This window comes from Lampetra fluviatilis, chromosome 16 (genome assembly GCF_964198595.1).
Source record: "Lampetra fluviatilis chromosome 16, kcLamFluv1.1, whole genome shotgun sequence".
NCBI lineage: Eukaryota > Metazoa > Chordata > Hyperoartia > Petromyzontiformes > Petromyzontidae > Lampetra > Lampetra fluviatilis.
Window position 1 is genome coordinate 10497376 of NC_136290.1, and position 26737 is coordinate 10524112.

The window sequence follows — 26737 nt, forward strand, 5'->3', positions numbered from 1 at the left end:
TTTACGTTTCAGTGAACTTTTAATGGTGAATAAACAGCGCAACAGTGGGGAATAGTTACTGTGGAGAATAGTGCGTTACAAAGGGTGGCCCCGCTTCTGGACATCATGCACAAGCTGTGCTCAGATATTTAAAATGTTAGAAGGGGGTGAGAACAAAGCTAGGGAAGACTATTTTCCAAGACCATAAAAAGCGTTCACTTTAAACCTTGCAATTTTTTTTTAGATTTTTCATTTTTTATTCGTTTTTTATATGTATTTTTTTAAACAGTGGTTTCCTTATCAACTTCAATGTTCGTCACTTTTGCTTTAGTTAAAACTAGGAGTGGCTGATCCATAATAAGCAGTCCTGCTCGTTCATATTCTTTTTCTCATCAAGCGTTCGAAGAAAAAAGGTCCTTGCTTCTTGCCTTAAAGAGTAACAAACACGTAGCTGTTATAATGGTTACCTAAGGAGGTTTCTACTTTTCCGCGTTACAGAAACCGAGCGATGGCATGGAAATAAAAACCTAAGTGGGCTCTAAACCTGGGGGGAGAAAGGGGAGAGGGTCCGGGCAAGCTGGGTCACACAGGGTGGGAGTTGCATGGGATGAGCATCTACTCGACGGACTGAGCGGTCATCGAGCTGGTCATGGGACTCTTAAAGCGCGGCTTCATGAGAGGAGAAGTGCCACGGCCTGCCAGCGCACACAGAGATAAAGCCTGTTAGCGAGACTCGCGATGACCAAAGCCCCGCCCCATTCGCATGCGTCACGAAAAGCTTTACAATTTTGCCGATAAATGGAGAGAATGCATAGATTTTTTTGTAAGCAACTTATACTAAACTGAAGCATTGCTCTCACGGTTTTGCTATTAATGGCAACGCGCATTAAATGTTACTTGCTAAGACTCCATAAATCCAAACACGGCCGTATATTGTGAAAAAACTTATTAGGAAATGCCAATGGTGAGTGCAAATTGTGTCATTTTAAAAATGTGTTCCATAGTATCTCCGTGCTTTCTTCCTCGCTGCTTATGTAATGTCCTATACCTGCGGTCATGTCTTACTGCCACCTCTTCCCCATCTCCTGATACTTTCCAGTCACAGTCCTGCCTCTACGATGGTTTCTTATCAGCAGCACCGTTCTAGCAAACTCCCCGCTGCTTTCTCCGCGCTGGCAATACCAGCATGTAGTTAGCATATCCCGTTTAGTTCCATTTACAAAACCCTACAGTCAAACAATACTGTGCAAACAAACGAGGGCAACTACAAAAACACAATACGCTCAACCAATTTGATTCCAATGTGTATATTTCTGAACCAATTAACTTTTGAAATCACTAAAGTGTATTATGTTTATCATCGGTCTGTCAACTGACCTTTTTCTTTTCAACCAAGACAAAGGTCATGCTGGCAAGGGATTAGAAAGTCCTCCACCAGAGCTGAACATGAAATGTAGGACAGAAATAAAAATGCTAGCAACAGACATCTGCACTAAAAAGAACTTTATTTGAACAAGAGGCAATTGAAGTGAAGATTAGCAGTTCAGGGAAAAAGCTCCATGAATATAATGCAAAATGATTAAAACCAAGGTACAGATTTCAGACATGGTCATTTTAAACCTTAAAATGTCAAGCAGTGGCAAAATACTTGGGATGTTCCCAGGACTTGAGAAAATTTAAATTACATGTACAAGATTTCTCGTTGGAAAACAACATAACCAAAAATGCTATAACTGTGTGTGTGACAGGTCAAGGGAAACAAAGTCATACATCCTCCTTCAGGTACAAAATAAGTTGCCACCTAAGCTGGTACACAAGACAATGTATAACAAGGGAAACAAGATACCTAGTGTCTGAGATACTACTTACTGTATGGTTATCTCAAGTGTATAGACACAATTACCATCACCACAAGTACAAAACACCATACTATTCACCAAAAGGCAATCTTGTATTCCATAGCAGTTTTCGTTAAATTTAGTGATTGCTTGTGCAACGTTCACCGTGTAAAACCATGTCAAGGTGCATAAGAAAACCAAAATCACAGTGCCAAACAGTGTCATTTTAACAAGGCCCATAGCAAGTATGAATTCACATTTTGGTATGACATTGTATACACAACTGTATCGTGAAGCTCTCCATGTATGCGGTACAAATAATAGATTTCAAGTTCAGTATATTGCAGTATCATCCATGCAGTGATTTGGTGTGGGGCATGTGTCTGTGCACTTAACAATTCTCTACGTATGGCCTATGTCTGTCTATACACTTAAGAAAGGCGATGTCTGAAAAGGTAATTTCCAAGTAACCATACTGATGTTTTATTTGATGTTGGGGAAAACGACAACAGAGTTGAAACAGAGCCATCCGAAAACTACACACGATAGTCAACATTTAAACTAATAGGTGATCCCATCAGGCACAAACATTTGAGGAATGCATGTTAACGATGCTTAACAGCCATGGACACTTAACGAATGCCCAACATCGACAGCGACTACCCGAGTGGTATAACAGTGTGCGATCACACAGAAGCCTCAATCAACATTTTTTACATTGTATGTTGTGCACCACTGTCATCGCATGATTAACCTTTCCCAGGATGGCTTCAAAAACTTTTCGCTAAAAGACCGACGAGAACATTAACCCAAGTGTGTCGTTTTCGTTTCAAGCGTCCGTTTCAACCCTACTGCGTTTCTCAGACGCTCGGCACGCGTGTACGTACACGTACAGCTGCCCCGGTGAAGCAAGCGGCCACCCCCCCCCACCATCCCCCTCCCACCCACACCGTGGATCAGGAGGGTCTCCTCCAGCCAGAGGGTTTAGTTACCTCCGCCCCTGGGCGCACCACGAGGCCCTGCTGGTCCCGTGCCGCCACGCTTGTAGCCCGTCTGGTAGCCTCCCTCCTGAAAGAGAGAAGCACGATGCCATTTTTTAGGAAAATACCTTTACTGTCGCTTGTAATAGTTTTCACAAATACACGAATCCCCCTTTCAACACTTATTTTGGTACATTTCGATTTAAAGCTTTCGTGACTGCAGGGATTCATCTTCTTGGTTCTTTCGGTAAAGTCACGGGGAGACAGACCTGGTCTTCACCTGAGAACGGCTGCTTGCGTTGTGGCCGAAACGTCATGAGAATTATTTTATTATGTTTTATTTTTATTATTTTATTACTGACCAGGTCTGTCTCCCCGACAGACCTGGTCTTCACCTGAGGACGGCTGCTTGCGTTGTGGCCGAAACGTCATGAGAATTATTTTATTATGTTTTATTTTTATTATTTTATTACTGACCAGGTCTGTCTCCCCGACAGACCTGGTCTTCACCTGAGGACGGCTGCTTGCGTTGTGGCCGAAACGTCGTGAGAATTATTTTACTATGTTTTATTTTTATTATTTCCATTCTACGTGACTTTACCGAAAGAACCAAGAAGATGAATCCCTGCAGTCACGAAAGCTTTAAAACGTAGGCCCCTATTACTTGCATTCAAAAGTCTGCCAGGTAACATCATGTAAACGCACGTGTCAATCCATTTCTGGACGAGTGGCTTCTTCCCCCCCACACACCGTACGGGTCATGGGGGTTTACTTTTACAATACTTCACTGTGCTGATCAGCACAGGATTGTGAAGGTGGGTAGCATAAACGTTGGCGCACAGAACGATGACTTCTGTTGCACACTGCCCTCTCAACGTGGTGCTGCAGCCATAATAACAACCTAGGCTTAAGGTTTCAACAGCACTGATTGTAAATCGTATTCCAACTTTATTCGGGTATGGCCGATATGAGTGACTTCATCACGAGCAGTTGCTCAAGTCGCTCACCTTCCACCCCGTCTACATCAACTTGGTGGAAAGGTAGGCGACTCGTGTAACAAATGTTGACAAAGTCACACAAAGTTCATGCCTGAATAAAGTACGACTATCAACGATGACAGCTTGCCCGTTTGTTTCGCATTAAAGCACTATCGAGACTCAACCCTGCCGAGCTCCCGAGATATGATGAGATCAGGTGCTTTCGTATACATGCTGAACTTATTTTGCACCGTACATAGCCAACCATGCTAATTGGGAGGCGATTTGGTCATCGGCCATGTTCATTAATTTGTCACTGCACAGCTGCAACTACTCGTGTATTTTCCCATGCTGACCTCACCATAGAAAACTTGTAACCAAGGAGAAGACTATACCATGCATTGATTTACCTCTTGCTTGCAGTCAGACAAGTTATTGTGGTAAATTATCATGCGGTGCAAATTATGATCAATATTACTTACCTGCTGGTGGAAGCCCATGCTGTAGTTGCGAGGGGCGAAGGAGTTTTGTCCGTAATTGTTTGCCGATCCTGGATAGCCAACGTGGAATCCTTCGTAATTGGCACCTGGCGACCAGAAAGAAGACATTTCAGAATGCTACAATTTGGAAGACACGTGGATTTAATGTGGGACTGTACAAATGCACGGTTTCTTCATAGATATTTTTTATGTTTTTTTATATTATAACCTGAAAAACTGCCATTGTTTACTCCCTCCCTATAAGACGTTCACCAAAAGGAAGAGTGCATAATAGCCACTGCAAACCGGTAGCCAGTAATTCAAAACAGTTGATGCCACCAGACAAATCTATAGCCAGGCAAGTTAGACTACACAACCACCATGTGCGCACGTGTGTGTGTGTGTAAATTCGGAATGTTTCTACGCACCGGTTCATCAATATCTAGCCTTATGCTCATGAAACGTATACGATTTGTGTGCGAAATAAATAATTCATTACAATGTAAGCAAAAAGTATGCACAAATGATAGGCTAAAGTTGTTGCATTTAAAACAACGGAAGCAATGATAACTGTCATATTGAGAAAAAACGAAAGGCATACAAACATAAAGGTAAAACGAGAGAAAGAAAACGAAGTGTTTGCCAGTCAGGGCCCGATGATTGCAATGCATGACCCCAACTGAGTAATTTTATAACAACCACGGACCACCATTGGAACCTCATTTGCCAGTACCCCGAGCTCTCATACTCTGATGGTGCATTGTCTTTGAGTTGTGCGCCTTTTGTCGTCATCTGGTCCAACACCATGTGAGACTAGGCTCTAAGGAAAGCTGTCTCCGGGTGTGGACCAATCAACTTCAAGGAAAGTGCATATCATTATCAGAGTTGTGTTTTTTGTTTGCATTATGACTGCAGGTATTGCGGTCTATGCAAACATGACTCCTTGTAAAAAGAGGTGTCAGTTTTGTTGCCAGATAAAAGGGTAAAAAAAACAACCACGGACCAGCCACGGGCAGAAGCGGCGAGCCGCTCCGCTTACCGTTGAAGGGGCCTCCGCGGGCGCCCCGATAGTTGTTGGACGATCGGTACCCGTTGGTGCTGCTGCGCATGCCCCGCGCGGTGCCCCTGGGCATCCCTCGGCTGTTGTAGAAGGTCTGCGCCTGCCTGGAGAAGCCGCCCCCCCCACCCACGCCTCCCTGGGGCTGGCCGGCCGATGTTGAGAGGGTCTCCTGGGGCGCCTGGTAGCTGCTACTCACCACTGTGGCGGGGGGGGGGGGAGGCAGGGGAAGGTTGATGAACACAAGAGTTAAGTCTCTCACAAGACCTTGGGTGGACAAATGTTCCCGTCCGATTAAACAAGCGCAACTATAATATATGCGATGCATTAAAAGCAGACAGTGTTTACGTCACTGAACCGTTCAAGGAAAATGAGAGCTAAATCCCAGGCTTAGAATGTATCCTTTAAAATGTTTTAGTCTTCAATATAAACAAAATTAATAATTTCGTAAAACTATTACTTACCAGACTGTTCAGTTATCAATCTTTACGACTTGGTTTAATCGATTAATTAAAAGTTTTCACCATGTTCACTTACCAATCTTTAGGAGTTAGTTTCATCGATTACTTAAAACGTTTTCACTATGTTCAGTTACCAATCTATAGGAGTTGGTTTAATCAATAACTTAAAACTTTTCACCGCCACACACACTACACAACTGGGTACCGTGGAAAGAAGCAATGAGCCTACGCAAGTTTAATTTCAGTGCTTGCACGGCCATTATAATTACACATGTAGTGTAAGTGTGTTTCGAAGGATTGAGAAAAATGGGGTTTGTTCAGTGAAATGTGGGAGTGTGTATCTGTCATTGCAGGGAGCTGGCAAGGGCATGCTCCTTTCATGTTACCAGTTTGGAAGGCATCTGTCTCCAATGTCAGCTGTGCCAAGGCTCCTGGCTGGGACAGCGGGTGGGTCTGGGGCTGCGTGCTGTAGCTGGCGGTGCTGTATGGGGGCTGCGAGGGTGGCAGCTGCTGCTTGATCACTTCCGTCTCAGGCGGCAGTGGGGCGTTCACATTAAAAACCTGAAGAGGAGATTGCAAAAGCTAGGTCATGGTGTGGCGTAACACACACAGCGTACGCCTACACATGCAGAGGAGATTCTATTATTGCGATTAATTTATATTCTGTACAGCGTGTTTGCAGTTCAAATACAACAGAGGATAGCGGTATAAACAAACGCCGGATTTGGAGCACGATCAGCTGTGTGCTTGTATCAGACGTTGCCCTTATGTAAACATGTGTTGCTTAAATACGAACTGTGCTTTTATACAGCTTCTACTGTACCTGGTCAGATGCTATATTGTTAGAACATGTGGCTGACAACAGAAAAAAGTAGCAAGGTGAAATCTCCCATATAGGGGAGTCCAATCAATCTATCATGCCTCCGGAGTCAATTAAATGAATGCCGATCTGTGGGACGTTGACAGCGGACATTCCTGTGGATTGACTCGCCCTGTCATGTGAATGTGGAAATTCCACAGCTGTCTTAGGGATGCATACAAGGGAAGCAGTACGGCCCCAGGCTTCCCTTGGAGTGGGTAACCAATGATTAATTTCACTTCATTTTTTAATGTGCAGGTATTTATACTATAAAGCCCATCCGTGAGTTAATGGACTGCAATGCACAAATAAGTGGATTCTATAAAATAAAAAATAAGGAATCACTTGAGACGTAAGGCAATGCAAATGTAAAATTTTAAATGGATGCTTCAGCGGCATACAGATGAAAACATAACACTGCACTAAACTCCCATGACCGGAGAAAATTCTAAATCAAGTTGTGAAAATACAACTTAAAAGCACATTAAACCTCAGAAATACCACGTTAAACCCTGCTGGCTGCAGACATTGCAACTTTCAGCCAAATTTTATCCGCGTTGCGTGCTCGTACGGGGCAGCGCTGCCAGATTAAGGATTTTTATTTCCATTCTGAGCACTTTCAGGTGCTCTTTGGAATAAGGAGAACCCACAGGGATTTTTGTTAACAATCTGGGGATTTCTGGGGACTTATTGCTACGGTAGAAAAGCACGTTACACCGAAAAACAATCATAACTAAATATGTCCAATATCCATGTTTAAAGGACAAGCAAAGCTTTTCATAACTGGAATCAACACATGCGTGTCCAAAAATTGGCAAAACTTTAAACGTAGTTTTATCCCCAATCGACGGACTTTTCTCCCCCAATTCCATGGCTTAATGAGACTACAGAGATTTACTTTTATAACGTAAACATATATTTTTCTCTGAAGTACTGGCAACCCGAATATAAAGAAAGAGGGGGGGGGACTTGGTGATAAGCCAGGGTTCGTACCGTCTGCATCGATTGGAAGGGTGCAGCATTGACGTTAATTCCACCACTGCTCAACGGCTTTCCCACCACTGGCATCTGCTCGGAAGCGAGAGGCAAGCACTGAGGGCACGGACACACACACACGCATACATACGCAAGGTTACAAAAAGAGGCAATAACTGGTATCGCCAATGCACAATCTGTATATGAAACAAATACCGCTACGCGCAGCAAACACTATGGATGCGTGTGAAATAAACACCGTTTTACAGTGTGTTTAACTTTTAAAAACTAAATTTTTTTAGGACTCAAAAAGCTACGAACTTCATTTTCTGGAAGTGAAACTATGAGGCAAAAGATATAATTTGTATAAAAAGGTCAAAATGTACATTTGTAAGGGGTGAAACATTCACAACCAAGCGTTCATAAAAAAAACAACCACAGGGTAATGAGTGACATAAGCACACATGACGTATAAGATAGATCAAATATAAAGATATCGACATTCTTGGTGATTTGTCAGACACAAATGTTAGATTTGGACTGAGGAAACAACTGAGGCAGAAAAGACAAAGCAAAAACATAGATAGTAGACGCAGAACAAAAAAAAAATCTCCAGTGAAATCATGACTCTGCAATATAACTATTTATCTAATCATGGAATCATGGGGGGGCGAGGGGGCGATCGTTACATGCCTAATAGGAAGCGGCAGTGTAGCGGTTAGTGCGCCGCGCTACGAACCCGGCGACCCGAGTTCGATTCCCGCTCACGGCCAACACCAGTGACCATTATTTGAACCAGACCTGGGCCTCCCCTAGGTCGACTCAGCCTCAAATGAGTATCTGGCACTGTGTGTAAATATTACCACTGGGGAGACAAAGGTGGTCGGGGCAAGGTGATGGCGACCCATTCCCACGTGTGCCGTGCTGGCCTTCATAGCCGCTTGCTAATAGCACTTGCCCCAAGTCTGTTAAGGCGATGCGGGGGATCTGTCTTTGTTTTGTTACATGCCGAATATTTCGTAGACACACCAGCAGAGAGGGGGGGGGGGGGGGAGTCGAGCAAAGCGCTACCTGTGTAGGGTCGATGGTGGGCTGCTGAGGCAGGGCATCGGGGATGTGTGGTGCGCTCTGGTAGAGCGGTTGTGCGGGAACGTACGCTTCACTCACCGCTGCACAAACCATGGGAATCTGTGGGCAAAGCCAATGGCAAAATCAAAGCAAAATGTGTCAGAACATTCCACGTCTTTTGTTTAACAATTGAGTTTGTTAAGAGATATACAACTCTACAGGACTGCAAGCCTGGATAGGCATAGTTTCGTAGGGTACTGTTAAAGGTGTTTATAGTTGGAGTTTAGCTGTGGATAATCATTTAACCTTTTGAGTTTGGCTGCAAGAAACAACAAACAATGGCCCACTTTGAGGTAGGATGTCAAAAAGGTTTCTGTCCATTGCATTGCTCTGTGCTTTGTAAATGACCCAAAGCAATCAGCAGCCAAATTGCAGAAATCAAAATCAAACGATCCACATTGTGAACACTGCCGAGGTATATTCAGTCACCAAAACACTAGGCAGGCAAATACAAACTTGCAAAGAAACAGAAAATAATTTAGTTAGTAATCAGCATCCACAGCATCAGACTTTGCTGATAATGCGCTCCAAGAAAAAATACAGACCAACATATTTTTCTCCACCATGTGACCTTTGTACTTTTTACGACCCAAATCTAAAAGCTGCATCTGCTCCAAACAAAAAAGCAAAGTTCGCCGATATAGTCCTGCATACAAAAACTTTAACGATACAAACCATTACAACAATCTACATTATTTGAAACTGACAATACTGCAGATGTGCTCACTCAACTGTGAAAGGGATGGTTTGACACTGGAAATTTGGTTACACTGATACAAAAAAGTATTTGATTTTCATACAATCAAAGGTGAGTGAAAGGAAGCTGTGGACAAAAAGCAATCTATTATAATTATATGGAATTCCATCACCAGCTGATAATCAAATACAAAATACAGAAATTACCGTGTTCCTTAAATACACCAAGAAATGTGTAAAAGCCCCCTTTATAAAGCAGAGCTGTGTACGTTCATAAAAATAGGTGCATTTCATACATCAACATGTGCTCAACATTATTTTTTTGTTGTTGTCAAAACCGTTCAGCCAAAAGTGCCTCTGCCCTCACATGCGGCCCAGAAAGAGATGCTTTCCCTTACCTGTCCCAGCTGCTCAGTGGCACCAGCATCTGTGGCCAGCACAGCTAAGCTAGGGACAGGGTTAGACTGCAGAAGGGAAGAGGGGGCAGGAAGGAGTTGTGCTGCGGATAGGAGGGGCATCTACAGATGAACAGCAGAGAATGTGTACGAAGTGGAGGAGGAAAAAGGGGAGTAAATATAAGATAGCAAAAAAAAAGAAGAAAAAAAGATAGCTTAGAAGCATTGTTTTCATAATCGATGCAAACCATGGCACATATTTGTTTTATTTTTCCCAACCCGTAACGAGGCAAAATAAATGAACTCGTGATAAAAAAAAATCATAAGATAAAAATTAAAGCAAGCAACCAATTGTGCCGAACAATCAATAGTTTTTAACACACCACAGAAGAGTAAAATGTACTTACTTGATTAGAAGACTGTTGGGGAATATCAGACTGATTCACTCTGTTATCTGGAAAGACAAATATATGCCCAGTTAGACAATTGTACACGTAACGTACACGGCAGCAGCAAAGACAGCACTGGATTACTACACCCAAATTACCTGCTGTGTCAACAACGTACTATAATTGTCGATGTATACATTACACTGCTGCCGAAACAGCCCTTAGCAACAACACACAACCTTTGGAACCTCATTTGCCAGTAGCAAAATATGATAATTGTTTGTTTACCCTTTTATCTGGCAACAAAACTGACATCTTTTTTTTACAAGGAGTCATGTTTGCATTGACCACAATACCTGCAGTCGGAATGCAAACAAAAAACATAACTCTGATATCGCCTTTTGGCGTCATCTGGTCCAACACCATGCGAGACTAGGCTCTAAGGAAAGCTGTCTCGGGTGTGGACCAATCAATTGAAAAGACAGTGCACATTATCAGAGTTATGTTTTTTTTGTTTGCATTCCGACTACAGGTATTGTGGTCAATGCAAACATGACTCCTTGTAAAAAAAGGTGTCAGTTTTGTTGCCAGATAAAAGGGTAAAAAAACAATTGACACACAACCTGCTGTGTTGACAGCATGTGTCGTCGGGTATTCCTAATAAAGGCCCACTGACAAACAGCTCTCCTGCAAACAATTTTAATGAATGCTCCAAAATGTGGCACACTTGAGAAAATATTGCTAAGCGACTCCACATACCCTCATACATCTCTCTCTGCCCAACTGCGACCCAGCAGCCACGCAAGAGGAGACACACCCTGCCCCAAAGGCCTCAAAAAGGGAGGAAAAACTCACCGACTGCAGATGCCATGGTAGACCCCTCCAGCAGCTCCACAGGAGCCATGGGCTGAGCCGCCACAATTGCAGGGTCCACAGGAGGCTCATAATCCAGCAGGGAATCCTACAAGTGCGCACGGACATTAGAAATTAGCCACCGTTTCCGAACAAGAAAGAGTGGTTTCCAAAAAGTCCACAGCAATGTGTCCAGAATGTAAATCGAGAGGATTTCCACACTTTTATTTTACTCATATAAAATATAATTCCAGGGCTTTATCAGTTCAAAAGTGGATGACCCCCCCCCCCCCCCGCCTCATGCTGCATTGGTCATTGGGATTGTTTAGCCATTGTGAAGGTGGGTGAATGTATCCATAACCAGGATTTAAACTCAGGTCACCAGATTCAGTGCAATATGCAAACCACTGCAGCACCACTCATCAGTAATATATATTAGTTTTTTTTAGAATATTAAAAAAATAACAATATTTCTCATCATCTTGGCCTCCCACGTACAGAAAGTACCCTGGAGAGGTGGATTCATGTGGTGTATCTACCAAGAAAAATACTACATTTGTTCCATTATATGGAGGTACTGCACTCTTCTTATACATTAGAAAACCGTACAAGTGGCAAGCTGCATGCTGTTCGTGGGAGGCAGCTGCTGCCCATTCCTAAGTTAATTCCTTTGCCAGCACACATTGGTCTCACATGTGCAAGTGTCAATCAAATACCTCTCCTCAAAACATGGAAGGGGACAAAACGTTTGCTACCTTCACTTACATAATGATCCACATCAAGTGTCACATTATTCATACCCTACAAACATTTGTGGAAAGATCTCTCTTCACATTAATATAGGAATGTTTCTCTCTAGTGTACCTTTTAAAAAACACCCCAATATGGAACCGTATTACTTGGAACGTGAACCTGTTTCAAATATGGATTAAATTCTGCGTAAATGTCAACAAGTCTTGGCAATAGAAACTGCAAAATCGACATTTCAACATTTAAAGAATTGCTTAAATTTCGAGCAGTGGGGGTCATGAGTGGGCCAGGAGGGGAGGCAAGGTGGGGGGGGGGGGGTTTGATGGAGAATATTCCATAAATGCAATTAACCAAAGTACCCTCTGAAGTCATTTTCCATTCGGTCATTAGCAGATGGTGTGGCAAGGTGCTGCCAACTTGTGGCATCCAAGTCCCTCTCTTCCACAGACGACCAAAATATATCTTTACGATACCGTTTTAGAAAGCACAAGTGTTGTGCAACCTTATCATCTATACCTTCCACTGCAAAATCATAAATCTAGAGTGAAGGAAATGGGAGGACGAACAGCCTCCCGGGTTAAACTTGCGAATATAAACTGGGCAGAGCAGCCCACTTTTGTTAGGCTGCATATATAAACTAAAATCTGTCAGCAAGATTCTGGAGACAAAATTTGTATTAAAAATCCACTGCTAAAATATTTTAGTAGTTTGTTTTGGTCTTTTCTCAAATTGTTACAACTGATCACTATGCAAAACCAATCATTGAAATAAGAATTTAATCTCTACCACTGGCTCATTAACCCACATCTGCTTGCTTGAGCAGGAAGGGACACGCTCCAACTTGTCATGGTTACTTTAACAATAGGCGACGATCCCAAGTGACTATGGTACACAAAGACCCCCCATATAGCCTTAACAGACTGTTGGGGCAAATTGCTGTTAGCGAGCACCTAAGAAGGCCGGCACGTCACACGAGGAGGTGGGTGGCCAGCACCACACCCTTTGTCTCCTAGTAGCAATGTTTATGTACTCATTTGAGGCCGAGTCGACCTAGGCGAGGCCCATGACCAGTTCAGAAAGTCGTCACCGGTGTTGGCCGTGAGCGGGAATCGAACTCGGGTCGCCGGGTTCGTAGCCACCACCCCCCACTTGGTGCACAAACACACACACGCACCTGCATGAAATCAAAGGTTCCCTGAATGCGAGCCATAAGGTCCTGGACGTGCTGCTGGCGGAGCACTGGGTCCTGAGGGGCAGGAGCTGGAGCGGGGGGGACCACCTGGACCTCTACTACGACCGGTGAGGGTTCCGTCACAGGCATGGGCCGCTGCTGGAAAACACAGGGATGTGCATACTAAGCATCAGTATTTTTCTGGATGCGTATAAGCTCCTTTAACGTATTTTCAACTCTCCATTATAAAGGCAGTGTCAATAATTACTATATTTTTGTAATGCTTTAATGGGTGCCCTGTAACATTGCCTAGAATTTGGCACGCAGTAATCTTTGTATTTACGTGCACAGCCCCTTTTGTCAAGTCCATGCTGAATGAGGGCATCCCCACACTGTGCTGGTCTTGGGAGCTATTTGACCATACTTGACCAAATTTCGATTTAAAGCTTTTGTGACTGCAGGGATTCATCTTGACCAAGCTGGTCAATGCAGGTTGGCAAATGCAGGGAACATGGATGTTGTACCATAGTAGAATACAACAAATTATTTTCCGGCACTGCCCTCTGCTGACAACAAATTAGCCAAACGGCTGAATTGATCAGATAATCCTTGATCCAAAACTGCATACATTGCTCTGAAAATGCATAAAACATTGCAGTCGTGCTAAAGAAAAACTAACCGAATTTTTCATCAACACTGCCTTATAACAGAAAAAAACTATTTTTACTTTGAAGCTCCAAACGAAGGCCACTGATTGAAACATGAGCATTGTATATATTTTAATATTACAAGGCAGTGTTCATTATGAATTTGGCACGTTTTATTTTTGAGTCATGCTTTTATGAATCTATGATTTAAAAAGCCAAAAAAGGGCACCTCGTTTATCACGAATGCCTTATACTACGAGTTATAATCAACACTGCCTTACAAAAATAGGTAAAAAGCAAACTTTTGGAGCAACGGCCCTTCTACTATGATGAATGTGGTGGGCTATATCATTAGTACTTGGCATACATTACTAGTCTTCAGACTCAATGAGGCTTTCTGGAAATATAAATTACATTAAAAACGTTTACATCCAGCAACGGCTCAGAAGATTCAAATATAACCGGCTCAGTAGATTAAAATATAACAGAAATTTCTCAAAAATATATATATATATTACGCCTGCACATTTTGCTTTTAACGTCTTCAGAAATGTCTTGGATTATCACTGGAAATAAGACTACCTCAACAGGCTCGGAATTCCATGAAGGAATCTCTTCCGTCTGTTTGGGGATGAAGTCTGTCTTGGTTGCTGCTGCCAGGAAATGTGTATTGACAAACTGAAAAGGTACAAACAAAGTGTTTCCAGTTAGGACTTTTACGTTCCACATATACTGCGTAGAGGAAAACAAGTTAAACACGTTGCTATCAAGGATCAACTCTTGCGCCGGCATACCTCACGTGGCTGGACTTCACACACATTTTCAAATTCCTCAATGGGTTCAGGTTCTGCGGTAAAACATCACAGCGACACTTAAAAACGACAAATCATATCCAGCATGTTTACATTCCAAAACACAAACTTGAAGATTTTTTAAGCGCTGTTTTCCTGTACTGGGCATCGTGTTCTCTATTTTTTTTTTTTAAAGAAAAATAATTTTTACTAATCTGTCAGAAGTTATTTCAGATTGATAAGTACAACATCGGTTATATTTTGTCACTTCCATGCTTTTCCGAACAAAAGCAGTGTCATGTGATGTTGGGTAAAAGTGTCCTTACAATTTTGGATTATTTCTTTTTGCATTCAAAACTCATTCCTATCGTGTACAGATTTTATGTTTATTTAGAGTATTTTCCATTAAATTATTGCAGTAGTACTCAAAGTACTTCTGACATCATGGGTCCTAGTCTTGAGTCACCACTATGAGTGGGTCCTCATGCAGCAGGATTTCAATTATCCAAGTTGACCGTAAATTGAAAATATCTATCGCCATACAAATAGCATTCACGCTTGATGTGGTCCTACCATGTTATTGCTAGAAAAGAGAAATGCACTCTCAAATAGTTAACAATGTCTAAAAACATGCCTTCTAGAAGTAGCTTAAGAAACGATATACAGCCAAATAAACTCAAGGATGGTCAAAACTCATCTATAGGTAAAGGGATTTCCTTAATATAGATTTGACATTTTCGTGACTGCAGGAATCCATACTCTTTGGTTCTTTCGGTAAAGTCACGTAGGTATAAAATAAATTAAATCACGACGTTTCGGGCGCAACACAAGTGCCCATCATCAGGTGGAAAGAACCCCAGCAATAAACAAAATGCTGAAATGGGCAAGGGATTTCCTTAGTTGGGGTTTGCCTTTTATTTCTAAAGGACATATGCATAAAACACAGCTGGTTTGTAACCGATTGAAACAGTAACATAAGGGGACAAAGAAAATATTTAAAGGTACTTATATCACCATAAAAATCATGTAGTAGTGAAATGAATAAAACATGGGGTCTGTAGAGTACCAATTTCTGGGACTTGCTGCTGCAACTGCTGCAGCTGTGGCTGCGGCTGAGGCTCAGGTGGAAGTGGAATTTCTTTCTCCTCTTTTTCTGATTCGGGAGAACTTGCAAGGTCTTGTTCCTCTGATGGTGCCTCCTGAAGCCCATTCTGTGGCGTGTGGATGTTATCGAAGTAGCCACATTCACGGACCCGATCGATGACCTCCTTTAAGATTTTGTCTGCACAGAGGGAGAGAGAGAAGCTCTTACATCGAAAACACTTCAACAATAATTTGCTTTTACATTTATTTTAATTACATTTATTTTATGTAAAATTAATTAAGTGAATACAGAAAACACAATATTAACTGCAAGTATCGTGACCTAACAGTGGAAATGGTTTTGAGATCTAAATAGATTTATGATATTCCAGATGTGGGATGTCAAAAAATATATAAAACGATGAGTAATTAAATGTTTAAATGTTTACTTACAAGTAGTTCCCGCAACCGGTTTATCTTTCCCTTCCACCAGATCCCATAAGTGCTGCGATGCTTGCTCCATCTGGGTTTCAAAGCTGTAATAATAAATCCAAGTAAATTATTCATTAAGCATGTAAATAAATTAAAAAATTACAAGAACCCACGACAGCGGAATGGCCAAAACTAAACAGCACTCACATGCAAGGTGGCCAAGGTGTGGATTAGATCCCGTCTGTGATTTCAGTCAGACGCTTGTGATTAAACTAAACTCTCAAGTAGTGAGGTAATGCCTTAGTCCAGTCAATAACTGCATTAAAAATTTACCTGATTGGGCTTATTCCAGCACTGAGAATTAAGTAACTTGGTTTGATTCACATCTGATGATAAATCTTTGCAGGGCATTAAAAGGTTTTCCACTAATGAGGGCAGGTGGCTTTGCAAGTGACCCCAGAAGTAGTTATGTTACGTAATGTTCTGGGGCAGTCCTGACACGAGACTGCTCAGCTGCAAGTGTTCCAAATACAACTAATGTATTCTAATAATGTGACGTGCACAGTATATTTTAATATTACTGGGAAAGAAAAGATGGAAAAAAACTCACTGCGACAAGCATAAGGTCATGTGGGGAAGAAATTGGACAAAGGGGACCCCCCCCCCACCTCCGTATTTCAGGTCTTGCACCAGGGCCCATAACAACCACAACATACCACTGGCATAATGTAATCTCAAAGAATCCAAAACTCTAGGGGAGACTTTAACAAATATTGTATCGGTGAAGTATTGAACGCACAGCTCAGCAAGTCGCGCAAGGGACAGAGAGAGGCGGGGGCCCCACCTGGTGGTCTCCACTCGCTCAGGGTTGACGAGCTTGTAGAGGTCGTCCAGGTAGGCCATTTCCTGGGTCAAGAGCAGAGCGGCACCGTTCTGGCCGGCCAAGAAGTCGAGGCGTGCTGACGCCCCGTCGCCCAGGCTGTCGAGGATGTACTGCACCTCCAGCACAAGCCGCAAGCGCTTCTGCTCGGCCTCGTCACGCAGCAGCTGCTCCCGCCGCGCCGCCTTCTTCTGCACCTTCTGAACCTGGAGAAGGAAAATGACGGGCACGCAAACCGTGACGCTTGCTGCGGAAAGTGGAGCATCGAACACGACGGCCACTCCGGTTCCCAGTGGAAGTTCTAGATCCCGTAGCGTCATTTGAAAAAGAGGCTGTGTCTGACGAAGTCACGGTCTAAATTATCCACAATTTTGAACCAACTCACAAATTACCTGATTGGGAAAAGCCGCATAAGCAACATCACCCCTCCTGTGAAACTCCTGCAAGACTAAAAAGTTGTCTGTGAATATAGATAGCCATGCACTATAATAGCAAGAATAACATTTTTTCCAACGACCTTGCGGGGAACTGCGATAGCCAATTGGCACCCGCAAGCGCTCGCTCTCCCAGCGCATGCAACAACGGGTTGCTTGGATAAATCAGAGATGAAGGTTAGGTCGTGAAGGGTGTAACAAGACAGTTGCGGAGCTATCGAGCATGAAGGCCATGCCAACTGTGCATGGGCACACAGCCTGGAGCGGCCCAGGCTACAAAAGGTGGGAAAATTGGACAGAGGGACCCATTTTCATTCCATGTACCAGGGCGCATGCCAACCACACTACACCACTGGTGTACTGTACTGTGGAAGAATTCAAAACTCAATGGGACCTAAAATGTGGGTTGTATTGGGGAATTACCTACCTATTTTTGTCTTTTCCTGGGATAATGTAACCGCTAAAGTGTAGTCCAATGAACGAAATAGGTCATGGGGCAAAATTGTCGTTATATAAACGTGGACTTTGACATTAAACTGTAATTAGGCTTCGCAACCCAAGGAACCCACAAACATTTAGAACAATTTGTTCCACATGCACACAAGTGATATTCCATAAGCTCCCCTAGCAGTGAATTTAAAATGTAATTATGTTCATAGAATGTTTAAAGAAAATAACCCTAGTGAATTGTACAACTCAAGATTATAGCAACAAAGGTATCTAAAATGAGGGAAAAACATTTAAATGTTCGATGAGCTATGGTAAAACTATAGTCCGCCCTCCCTCTTACATCTTGGTTGAGTGAAGCAAAGGTCTTCAGTAGGTCTCGGGCAAATTCCAGGCTGCTGACGACCTCCATATACTTAGCAACGGCTTCCTGATGGCAAAACGACAGATGTTTCAATTTAAAACACTTGCGTGTAAACCACACTGGCGACTTAAAAAACCGAGCTACTAAGAGCACAGCAGCTGCCACACAGAATGACAGGCTGTATTGTTCTGCAGGGCATGCCGAAGAATAATGTACCTGCTGGTCTTGGTTTAGAGCATGTCCATCGTTAAGCTTGGCTTTGTAGTCATCCAACTTGGACTGTTGAAAAGAAAACACACGTTGAAACTACTGATACAATACACTGGGCATGCATGCCTGGGGTATACTCACTTTAAACGTTTAATTAATGTTATGTTTTCTGACAAAAAAAACAACAGACGTCAACCTCATAAGGCATCAATGAGTAAAATTTTACTTTCGTTTTAGAATACCTCTATTTAAACAGAGTACACTGTAAAAGGTTGACAAGCACTTTGCCGACTGCTAACAGAGCAAAAAGCTATTGCTGAACGTGCGTTACAATTTTCCTCTAGGGCTTTGCTGGAATGGGCCAATAACTTACAAGTTTGTTAAAACATATATGTAACAAGGACAACACTAGCATGGTGGGGACAGCACTGGGTCGCATAATCACCACCATCGTGACGGAGCCTCTTCTCAATGCAAAGCCAAGCATCTGTGACCAAGGAAATTGTCACAAGAATACAGAAATGTTCACACAGGGGACCACCCCATTCGACGAGGCCCATTCCCATATTCATCCAATACCTTTCCACCATCCAGAGTACTGAGAGGATTGCACGGGTTCGTGCGGTATGGTCATGGTTACAACCAAGTTTAACCTCGAATATGAAACATAACGCAATGGTTAAGCTTCCTTAAGGAATAATAATCTTCGGCGAGTGCATCTATTTGCAGTTGATATCCACTACCACGACATCGGTAGTCCACTTCCTCTTTACCAAACACTGCAGTACTGGGAAATGGCAAGCAGAGGAAAATGTTAGTTGTGGAAACTGTTATGCATTCGTGCGGGGGTTGTTTGCGTGTTGTCTTTTTCCACAGGGGTTGGATTTTTGACTCGATAAAACAAAGCCAATGTAGTGTACATACCTAAGGTTTAAGTTTATATAGCAACATAAAAGAATACATCTCAAGCACCTTGAAGTTACACTTGAGCACGAAAACAGTTTATATATAAGATGAGCATCAGTCACAATGCAGGTACACCAACGGGCTTTGTTACATAGACGGAACTTGTGAAAGTTAAAGGTATTAGCTACAAACACCAATGCAGCCATCATTTAAACTACTACAGTTACATATATATAAAATGTACGTACATAAATGCATGGACATAACCACACGCTGGCACACACCGCTGTAAGGGATGATGACCGATAGTTGAGCCTACCATCAGTGGGCAGGCAAAGGTGGTAACGCGCCGGAGATGAAATGGAGCGGATGCCATCAGCTCGTGTTCAAGGACTAGATCGAGTGTTACATCGCATGATCATAAGGAATGGCTACGGCTTGGGAAGGTCTTCATCTAGCAGTGGCTTGATCATGGCTGGTGATAACGATGAACCACGAGACAAGAATATTCACAGGAAAACATTAGGACTGAGCACTTAAGAGAGGCACTGTGGAAATGAATCCTAATAGGTCAGCAACAGTTACTTATATAGCAATTTAATAATAAACAGGTCGTGCACTCATGGGAAACGGATCCCCAGTCACCTCGGCTTTAGCTAAGGGCCAGGCTATTGACAAACACATCCCATGCAGCTCTATCATGGCGATTAACGTCATAGCAGAATATATAAAAACGAGGCCTTGCCAACAAAAGGCCCTAATGAAAAAAACAGGGAGGGACTCATGAAACACATCTCTGTATAGAGGATATGATAATTGTATTTTGTGCAACATTCAATACAAGGGGCTGGAGGGCTCTGACAGGAAAACAAGACGAAATACACCGAGGCATGTAAAGAATATATATCTTAAATACACTGGCAGTGAGGTAAATACACAGCTAGAAACAGACATTAATGGCACATCGATAAAGAGACATGCATGACAGATTAAGAGATATATTTACAGATTTATACTGGACACACACAGACTAAGACAACATTCAGAGATATACAATACATATACAAACAGCAACTCACATAGAGACTGATGTGTACAAGAGTCGAATACATGACAGACAAGCAGGGACAGATGTACTGTGCGTAGCCTAGACATAGTACAAGATACTGTACTTAACTATAGGTCAATGAAATAAAGCCATGAAAATTAGAAGGCACACACCAAGTTACTGGCACGGCAAGACAGAATTATACTCGACACACAGCTAATCAATGCCATACCGCACTATAGAACGACAGCAAGACAAACACACACCTATGAATGACTAAGATTGTACACACAGCTGATAGACGCCTATTAAACACATTTACATAGCACACTCTCTAGAAGAAGGCAAACAATGTACCTGTACAGACACAAGAACGAACTACACATACAATGCAAAGATCAGCAGCATAACGACATATTTATACTAAACTGTGTATATAGAAATATAACTTGAGATATTTACACGAAATGTACTGTGTTATATAGAGCTAAATAAACCATGATGTGTATAAACACACACACAGACAGACGGCTTAAAAGTGTTGGTGAAAGAGACAGGGTCTCGGACGGAACGGAACACTGAATATACAGAACAGTATATAACAGAGATAACGACTGTGACACGGCCAAGGCGATAAGGAAACAAAGTGGGACGTGTGACTGGCACACAGAGGCTGAATGACGCAGACGATGACTTGGAATCAGATGCAAAGACCTACTCCGTGTCACCTTAACAGACTGTGGGAGCCAAGTGCTGTTAGCGAAGGTGGGCAGGGCACACAAGGGGCTGAGTGGGGGGCATTGTACACGAGGGGTGGGTGGGGGGCACGGCACACGAGGGGGTGGGTGGGGGGCATGGCACACGAGGGGTGGGTGGGGGGCACGGCACACGAGGGGGTGGGTGGGAATCACCACACCCAGGACTGGTGCAGATAATCGTCGCCGGTGTTGAGCAGGAATTGAACTCGGGTTGCCGAGTTCATAGCGCGCTAACTGCTACACTACCGCTCCAAAAACAAGTACAGACGTGCACACATCGAGACGCAACACCACCGTGGGGTACAAGCACAACGCTGCCCGTAAGGCTGAGTCGGGTGGCAACACGAGATAAGATGGCTTCGCGTCTCTTCCCTCTCTCGCGCGATTTAGTTTTTGCTCAATAATAACGGTTATCAATCGGACATTTGTGAAAAAAATAACTTGTGTGTAACGGACTCATCAAACCCCCATCACCCCAGCCAGCCACCACCACCACAACGCACGCACCCCGCGCGTGGGTTCGGGGGGCCCAACCCATGCCGCGTGGTCGTCGTGATGAGGGGGAGCCATGTTCAGACTTCCGAGAACCACGTGAGTGGGCGACAGACAGACGGGATTCATAGGCGCGGGATAAAGGGCTGTGTGGATTGTACAAGACGCTACGCGCCACGCACACGGACAGGTCGAAGAGGTCACGGAACACAACAACAATAACAACAACGTGCGGAGAGGAGAGACCCGGGGGTGGGGGCTTCTCGCTCGTTTTGCATGGCGCACAAACGAAGACAATGGCCGAGGTTTTAAACACGGCAGGAGGGGAGGGAGGAGGTGACGGCGGAGATTATTGTAGCGTGGGGAACGCTGCCGACTCGCGCGGCTGTGCAGTGGACTCGCATACAAAGGGCGAGGGGAGGAGGAGGAGGGGTGTGGAGAGAAAGACGAGACAAAGCAGAGCTTAAGACACAGTCGGGGTGGGTTTATACATCAATGGATTGCGTCTGCAACGGTTCTGCCTTAAGATGAGGACGATGCATATTAAAAATACGAGAAAATAAAATACTATTGAATATTAATAAATAATGTAGCGGGAGCACGTGGACGAAATAAGGACACTGGATTCGACAAACCGCAAGAGCCCCGCGTAATAGAGAGAACATGAGATTGAGAATTATGTAATTAGACACTAGGCAAAAGGTTTCCATGTGAAGGACATCACACGCGAGCAATGATGGTAAACGACGATCATGACGGTGGTAGTGACCCTACAGGTGAATCTACTGTATACGCACAGTATTAATAACGATAATACTTTGGAATATTAGATGGTGGTGATTATTTTTAGGTTTTTTCGGTAAAGTCACGTAGGTAAAACATCAAAATTAATGAAAATAAAATAAAAACAAAAATCACGACGTTTCGGAGGCAACACAAGTCTCCGTCATCAGGCTAATTCGGCTGTGACCGTCCCACCTGATGACGGAGACTTGTGTTGCCTCCGAAACGTCGTGATTTTTGTTTTTATTTTTTTTATTTTATTTTCATTAATTTTGATGTTTTACCTACGTGACTTTACCGAAAAAACCTAAGAATATGATGCCTTGCAGTCACGAAAGCTTCAAATCTAGAATGGTGGTGATTATATAACGATCTATACTAGTAGAGATAACACTGATGCGTGCCTATGGTCTGGAATATTCTAAATACCGTACACTCGTTTAGAGACCGACAGGGACATGTTGAACTTCTTTCGCACCCTACGTAGCCAATACATGACAGCCACTGGTGGTGGTTCATGGATGTTGTCAGCAGCAACGACCCGACTGAGCAGAGTGGCAAACACAGCCAAGGTAACACGTTAAGAGTAGTGATGAGGGCAGTTTCCTCCACTTTACTCGCCTTCTTAATCCAGCAGTGATGCTAACCACCCACCACAACCACCACTACTAGCTAAAGTACACAGATCTCGTCAGATATAGCCAACGAACAACGACCTTCAAACCCAAGAGCTACTTCCTACGTTAATAATGAGCGAAAGTATTGAGTGAAAGGTCCTTTTTGCCTTGGCTCGGCTGTAAAATAAAACGTATCCTCCTCCCTCCTTGCCCCCAAACAGCTGAGCCCCCAAACAGCTGAACCACCAAACTCAAAAAACCCGAAACCAAGCAGCAGCTGTAATTTAAGGCATTGTTATCGAATCGCGTGTTGGTGGTGTTTTAGTGTCTGTGTTTGTGCACCACCGCCAACAGATATCACCAAAAATTCTATGGCAATGCCAATATACTACACAAGAAGTTAGTGGATCAGCATAGCGAGCGAGGTTTACGTTGCGTTTGTCCAGGTTCCTTAGGCCAACGGTAACAACAACCACTTATACATTGTAGCTATGCAGCAAACAACAAGACCGATCTATGCCTAGCAACAACTCCACTCTACATTAACGATGATTAAATCACGAGTAGTATCGGTTGTCAGCGGCTGGCCCAGTAGACAACCACCACCACCCGAGCCAAGCTGCCAAATAAATCTCGCTAGCACAAGCTATACCTTACTATTAATGACGACCACGATGATGCTGCTGATGAGGAACACATCACACAAGTCAACCCGACGAGAGCTTCCACACCTCTCTTCCAACTCAAAGCCGTCAACACATGAAAATCACCACCCATCAACTATCCCGAATGTTGATGTAGCCAAGCCGCCAACGGCTGCCAACAACATCCCATGTTAATGTCATCTAAATGATGATGATTCTAGATTTGAAGCTTTCGTGACTGCAAGGATTCATACTCTTAGGTTTGTTTCGGTAAAGTCGATGATGCTGCTTCTTGCGGATGATGAGATATGTGAGGAGGGGAGGGGGGGCATCATGGAGCAGTAAACGTGAAGATCAGAGCCGCATCAACTTCCCCTTCTTGACGTTTTGCTCGGACCAGGCCAGCAGCAATATGAATCGTCCCCATCGCTTTAGCCGGAATAGAACCTTGAGCCAACAAACGGACAGCCATTCCACGTGAATACGGCATTGATGCCAGTGACAATAGAACATTGAGTATGTACACAACTAGAAGTTCCGCGTACGTCCCTTCAACCAACGAGGAAGAGTAAAACCACACAAAGTTGTCCTCCCGTAGCACTTTCGTCGCGGTCAGAAGGCCTCGACATTGGCACTGAACTCATGAACGTATTGCCAAGAGTATTGTTACTGTTACTTGTTACTCGCACTGAAGGCAATCGTGAGTTGTAACATGAACGTTTCGGCATCCCCACATTTGGCCTTCTACAGGTCCATCACCCAGAGGTTGGCGATAACAAAGAAAACGATCCCCCGTGTAGCCTGTAACAGACTGTAGGGGCAAGTGCTGTGAGCGAGCAGCACCGATGAAGGCTACCGACACTGTGGCACACGAGGGGGGCCAGCACCACGCCCGGCCGCCTTTGTCTCCTCCAGCGGCGACGTTTCGCACCCCGCACTCGTTTGAGGCCGAGTCGACCTAGGGGAGGCCCAGGACCGGTTGAGATAATAACTTCGAGTGGGACTAACTCGGGTCGAGGTGGGGGCATCGGTTTCGCAGCGCGGCGCGCTAACCGCTGCGCCACCGCTCTCCCGCCCCCCTAAACACGACCAGGGCCCACCACCACCACCCGACCAGGACACACAAAGTCGCCGCCACGCTGCCCGACAACAGCAACAGCAGCGACAACGAACAAGGGCGGCGTGCAACGGAGCGCGCCAACATCCCCGCGTCAATCAAACGACGACGACGAAACAGAAAATGACGACGACGACGTCGAGGGGAGTCAACAAAAGACGCGCAAATCCGCCGACGCTTCAGCGGACCTTTCTCTTCTCGAGGTTCCTCGCCTTCTTCTCGAGCACGAGCAGCGCCTGGCGGAGCGGCTCGGACCACACCGTCTCCACGACGGTGGTGGTGGTGGCGGTGCCCGAGGCCGCGGCGGCGCTCACCGCCTTGGTAGTGATGGCCGGCATGACTTTCTCCCGCGCTGCGCGTTTTAGTCTTTTATTGTTGTCGTTAGATCGCCGACGAAGCGACGGAAAGGGGTTGAAGGAGAAATTTGCGTCGAGTTCGGTGTGGGGAGGTGGGGGGGGAGGTTTGTTTGTTTGTGTTTTTATCCGAATTTTTGTTGTTTAAAGCAAAGCGGCAAGAAAAGCGACGAGCGACTTGAAGTGAACGAGGAAGAAGAGGGGGGGAGGGAGGGAGAGAGGGCGCCGCATTGCATTACACACAACGCACGCGCATAGCCGCTGCCGCTCTATTGGTCCAAGCGACGCCACGTGACTCCAACGCACGAGGCGGTAAGGGGGCGGGGGCTCGCCTATCCGTGGTGGGAAATGCAATTGCGATTCTTGAAGGGCGGGGGGAGGGGGGTTAAAGGAGGGGGGGGGGGTGTGAGGGGGCGGGAACCGGAAACCGCCGCGCAATGCACGCTGGGAAACCTCCCCCTCCCCATTGACAACGCGCGTTCAAAACAATGAAATAATTAACGCGCTAATTGCATTGCCCGCCGCCTTCCCCACCTTCTTCTCCAGGTTACGGATCTTGTGCTGCACGATGGTGACGCTCTGCTCCCTCGTGGCTCTCAGCGCGGCCTCCTCGGGAGGCTGCGGCTGCCGCGGCAGCTCCGAGGCTCCGCGCGGCGCCGCCTCTGCCGCCTCGGCCGCCCTGCTCCTCCTCATGGCCCCGCGCATGCGCACTGCGAGTAGCGCCTCCATTGAGCGGCGTGCGCGAGACGGGGCCACGTGGTGGCTCCTCCACGTGTTGCGCGGACCCCCCCCCCCTCCATAGCCGGACCCCCCCCCCCCATAGCCGGATCCCCCCATAGCCAGACCCCCCCCCCATAGCCAGACCCCCTCCCCCATAGCCAGACCCCCCCCCCTTAGCCGGACCCCCCCCCCCATAGCCGGACCCCCCCCCCCCATAGCCCCCCCTCCATAGCCGGACCCCCCCTCCCCCATAGCCCCCCCCCATAGCCGGACCCCTCCCCCCATAGCCGGACCCCCCCCCATAGCCTGACCCCCCCCCCCCCATAGCCAGACCCCCCCCCCACCCCCTTAGCCGGACCCCCCCCCCCCATAGCCGGACCCCCCCGCCCATCAACCCTCCCTGTCGCTTCCAAACTCTTAGTCCGGCTTAGCCGCCTGGGCTTCCAGCGATAGCCCGGCTTTTAAGATAGCCGGACTCGCCCCTGTTAGTCTGCTTTAGCCGCCTGGGCTTGCAGCTATAGCCGGATTTTTCAGCTTGCCCAGGGGGTCGGCCACCAAAATAACAAGAAGAGCAATTTTTTTCGAATATTGTAAAAGAAAATAATCCCCTCAATATTCCAAGAGCTGCAATGCACGTGGTGAATACCACGTGCATTGTGACGTCACAAAGCAGTCTTACAAGAGCCGCAGGTAGCCGACCCCTGAGCTAGCCCTGGTAATCCAGCTAGTCGCTGGGATTGTCAGCCATAGCCGGACTTTTAAGTTAGCCAGACTCCCTCTCACTGTAAGTACGGCCTAACCGTCTGCGGTTGTTTTCAGCCATAGCCGGACTTTTCAGCTATAGCCGGACTTTTCAGCTATCCAGAAAGCCCTTGTTCTTATGTTGAACTTGTTTTGCACTGTGCATCCGCCTGGGCTGACAGCTTTTTCAGGAATTTCCATCTAGTTAAGTGAACAAGGTGTCCAACAGTTACCCGTCATGCTTAATTCTGTCATATGGCTGATTGTAGATGCAGAGGAAACAA

At 45.1% G+C, this 26737-nt stretch overlaps 1 protein-coding gene across 4 annotated transcripts; it reads right to left on the reverse strand.

Annotated features, from left to right (window-relative positions):
- On the reverse strand, positions 1–25190 carry CAPRIN1 (cell cycle associated protein 1). 4 transcript variants are annotated; one of them, XM_078863694.1, is made up of 20 exons: positions 24828–25190; positions 18281–18343; positions 18044–18130; positions 16784–17025; positions 15961–16043; positions 15491–15706; positions 14428–14480; positions 14216–14311; positions 12990–13142; positions 11069–11174; positions 10232–10278; positions 9828–9947; positions 8677–8793; positions 7624–7722; positions 6158–6332; positions 5293–5511; positions 4257–4360; positions 2810–2885; positions 1357–1419; positions 1–674 (listed from the first exon to the last, which is right to left on the reverse strand). In XM_078863694.1, the coding sequence occupies exons 1-19, from the start codon at positions 24975–24977 to the stop codon at positions 1367–1369; spliced, it is 2259 nt and encodes a 752-aa protein (XP_078719820.1). In that variant the 5' UTR covers positions 24978–25190; the 3' UTR covers positions 1–674; positions 1357–1366. The 4 variants fall into 4 exon arrangements, with proteins under 4 accessions (XP_078719820.1, XP_078719821.1, XP_078719819.1 ...); XM_078863695.1 differs by having other exon boundaries at positions 9828–9893; positions 12990–13145; positions 24828–25189; XM_078863693.1 differs by having other exon boundaries at positions 12990–13145; positions 24828–25189.
- Positions 25191–26737: the final 1547 nt, after the last annotated feature.

Excerpts from the sequence above, each read along its gene's own strand:
- CAPRIN1 (XM_078863693.1), bottom strand. The coding sequence starts at position 24,977 with ATGCCGGCCATCACTACCAAGGCGGTGAGCGCCGCCGCGGCCTCGGGC. Across the intron at positions 18,344-24,827 it reads GGAACCTCGAGAAGAGAAAG|TCCAAGTTGGATGACTACAA; the intron begins GTCCGCTGAAGC and ends TCTTTTCAACAG. Across the intron at positions 2,886-4,256 it reads GCATGGGCTTCCACCAGCAG|GAGGGAGGCTACCAGACGGG; the intron begins GTAAGTAATATT and ends TCTCTCTTTCAG.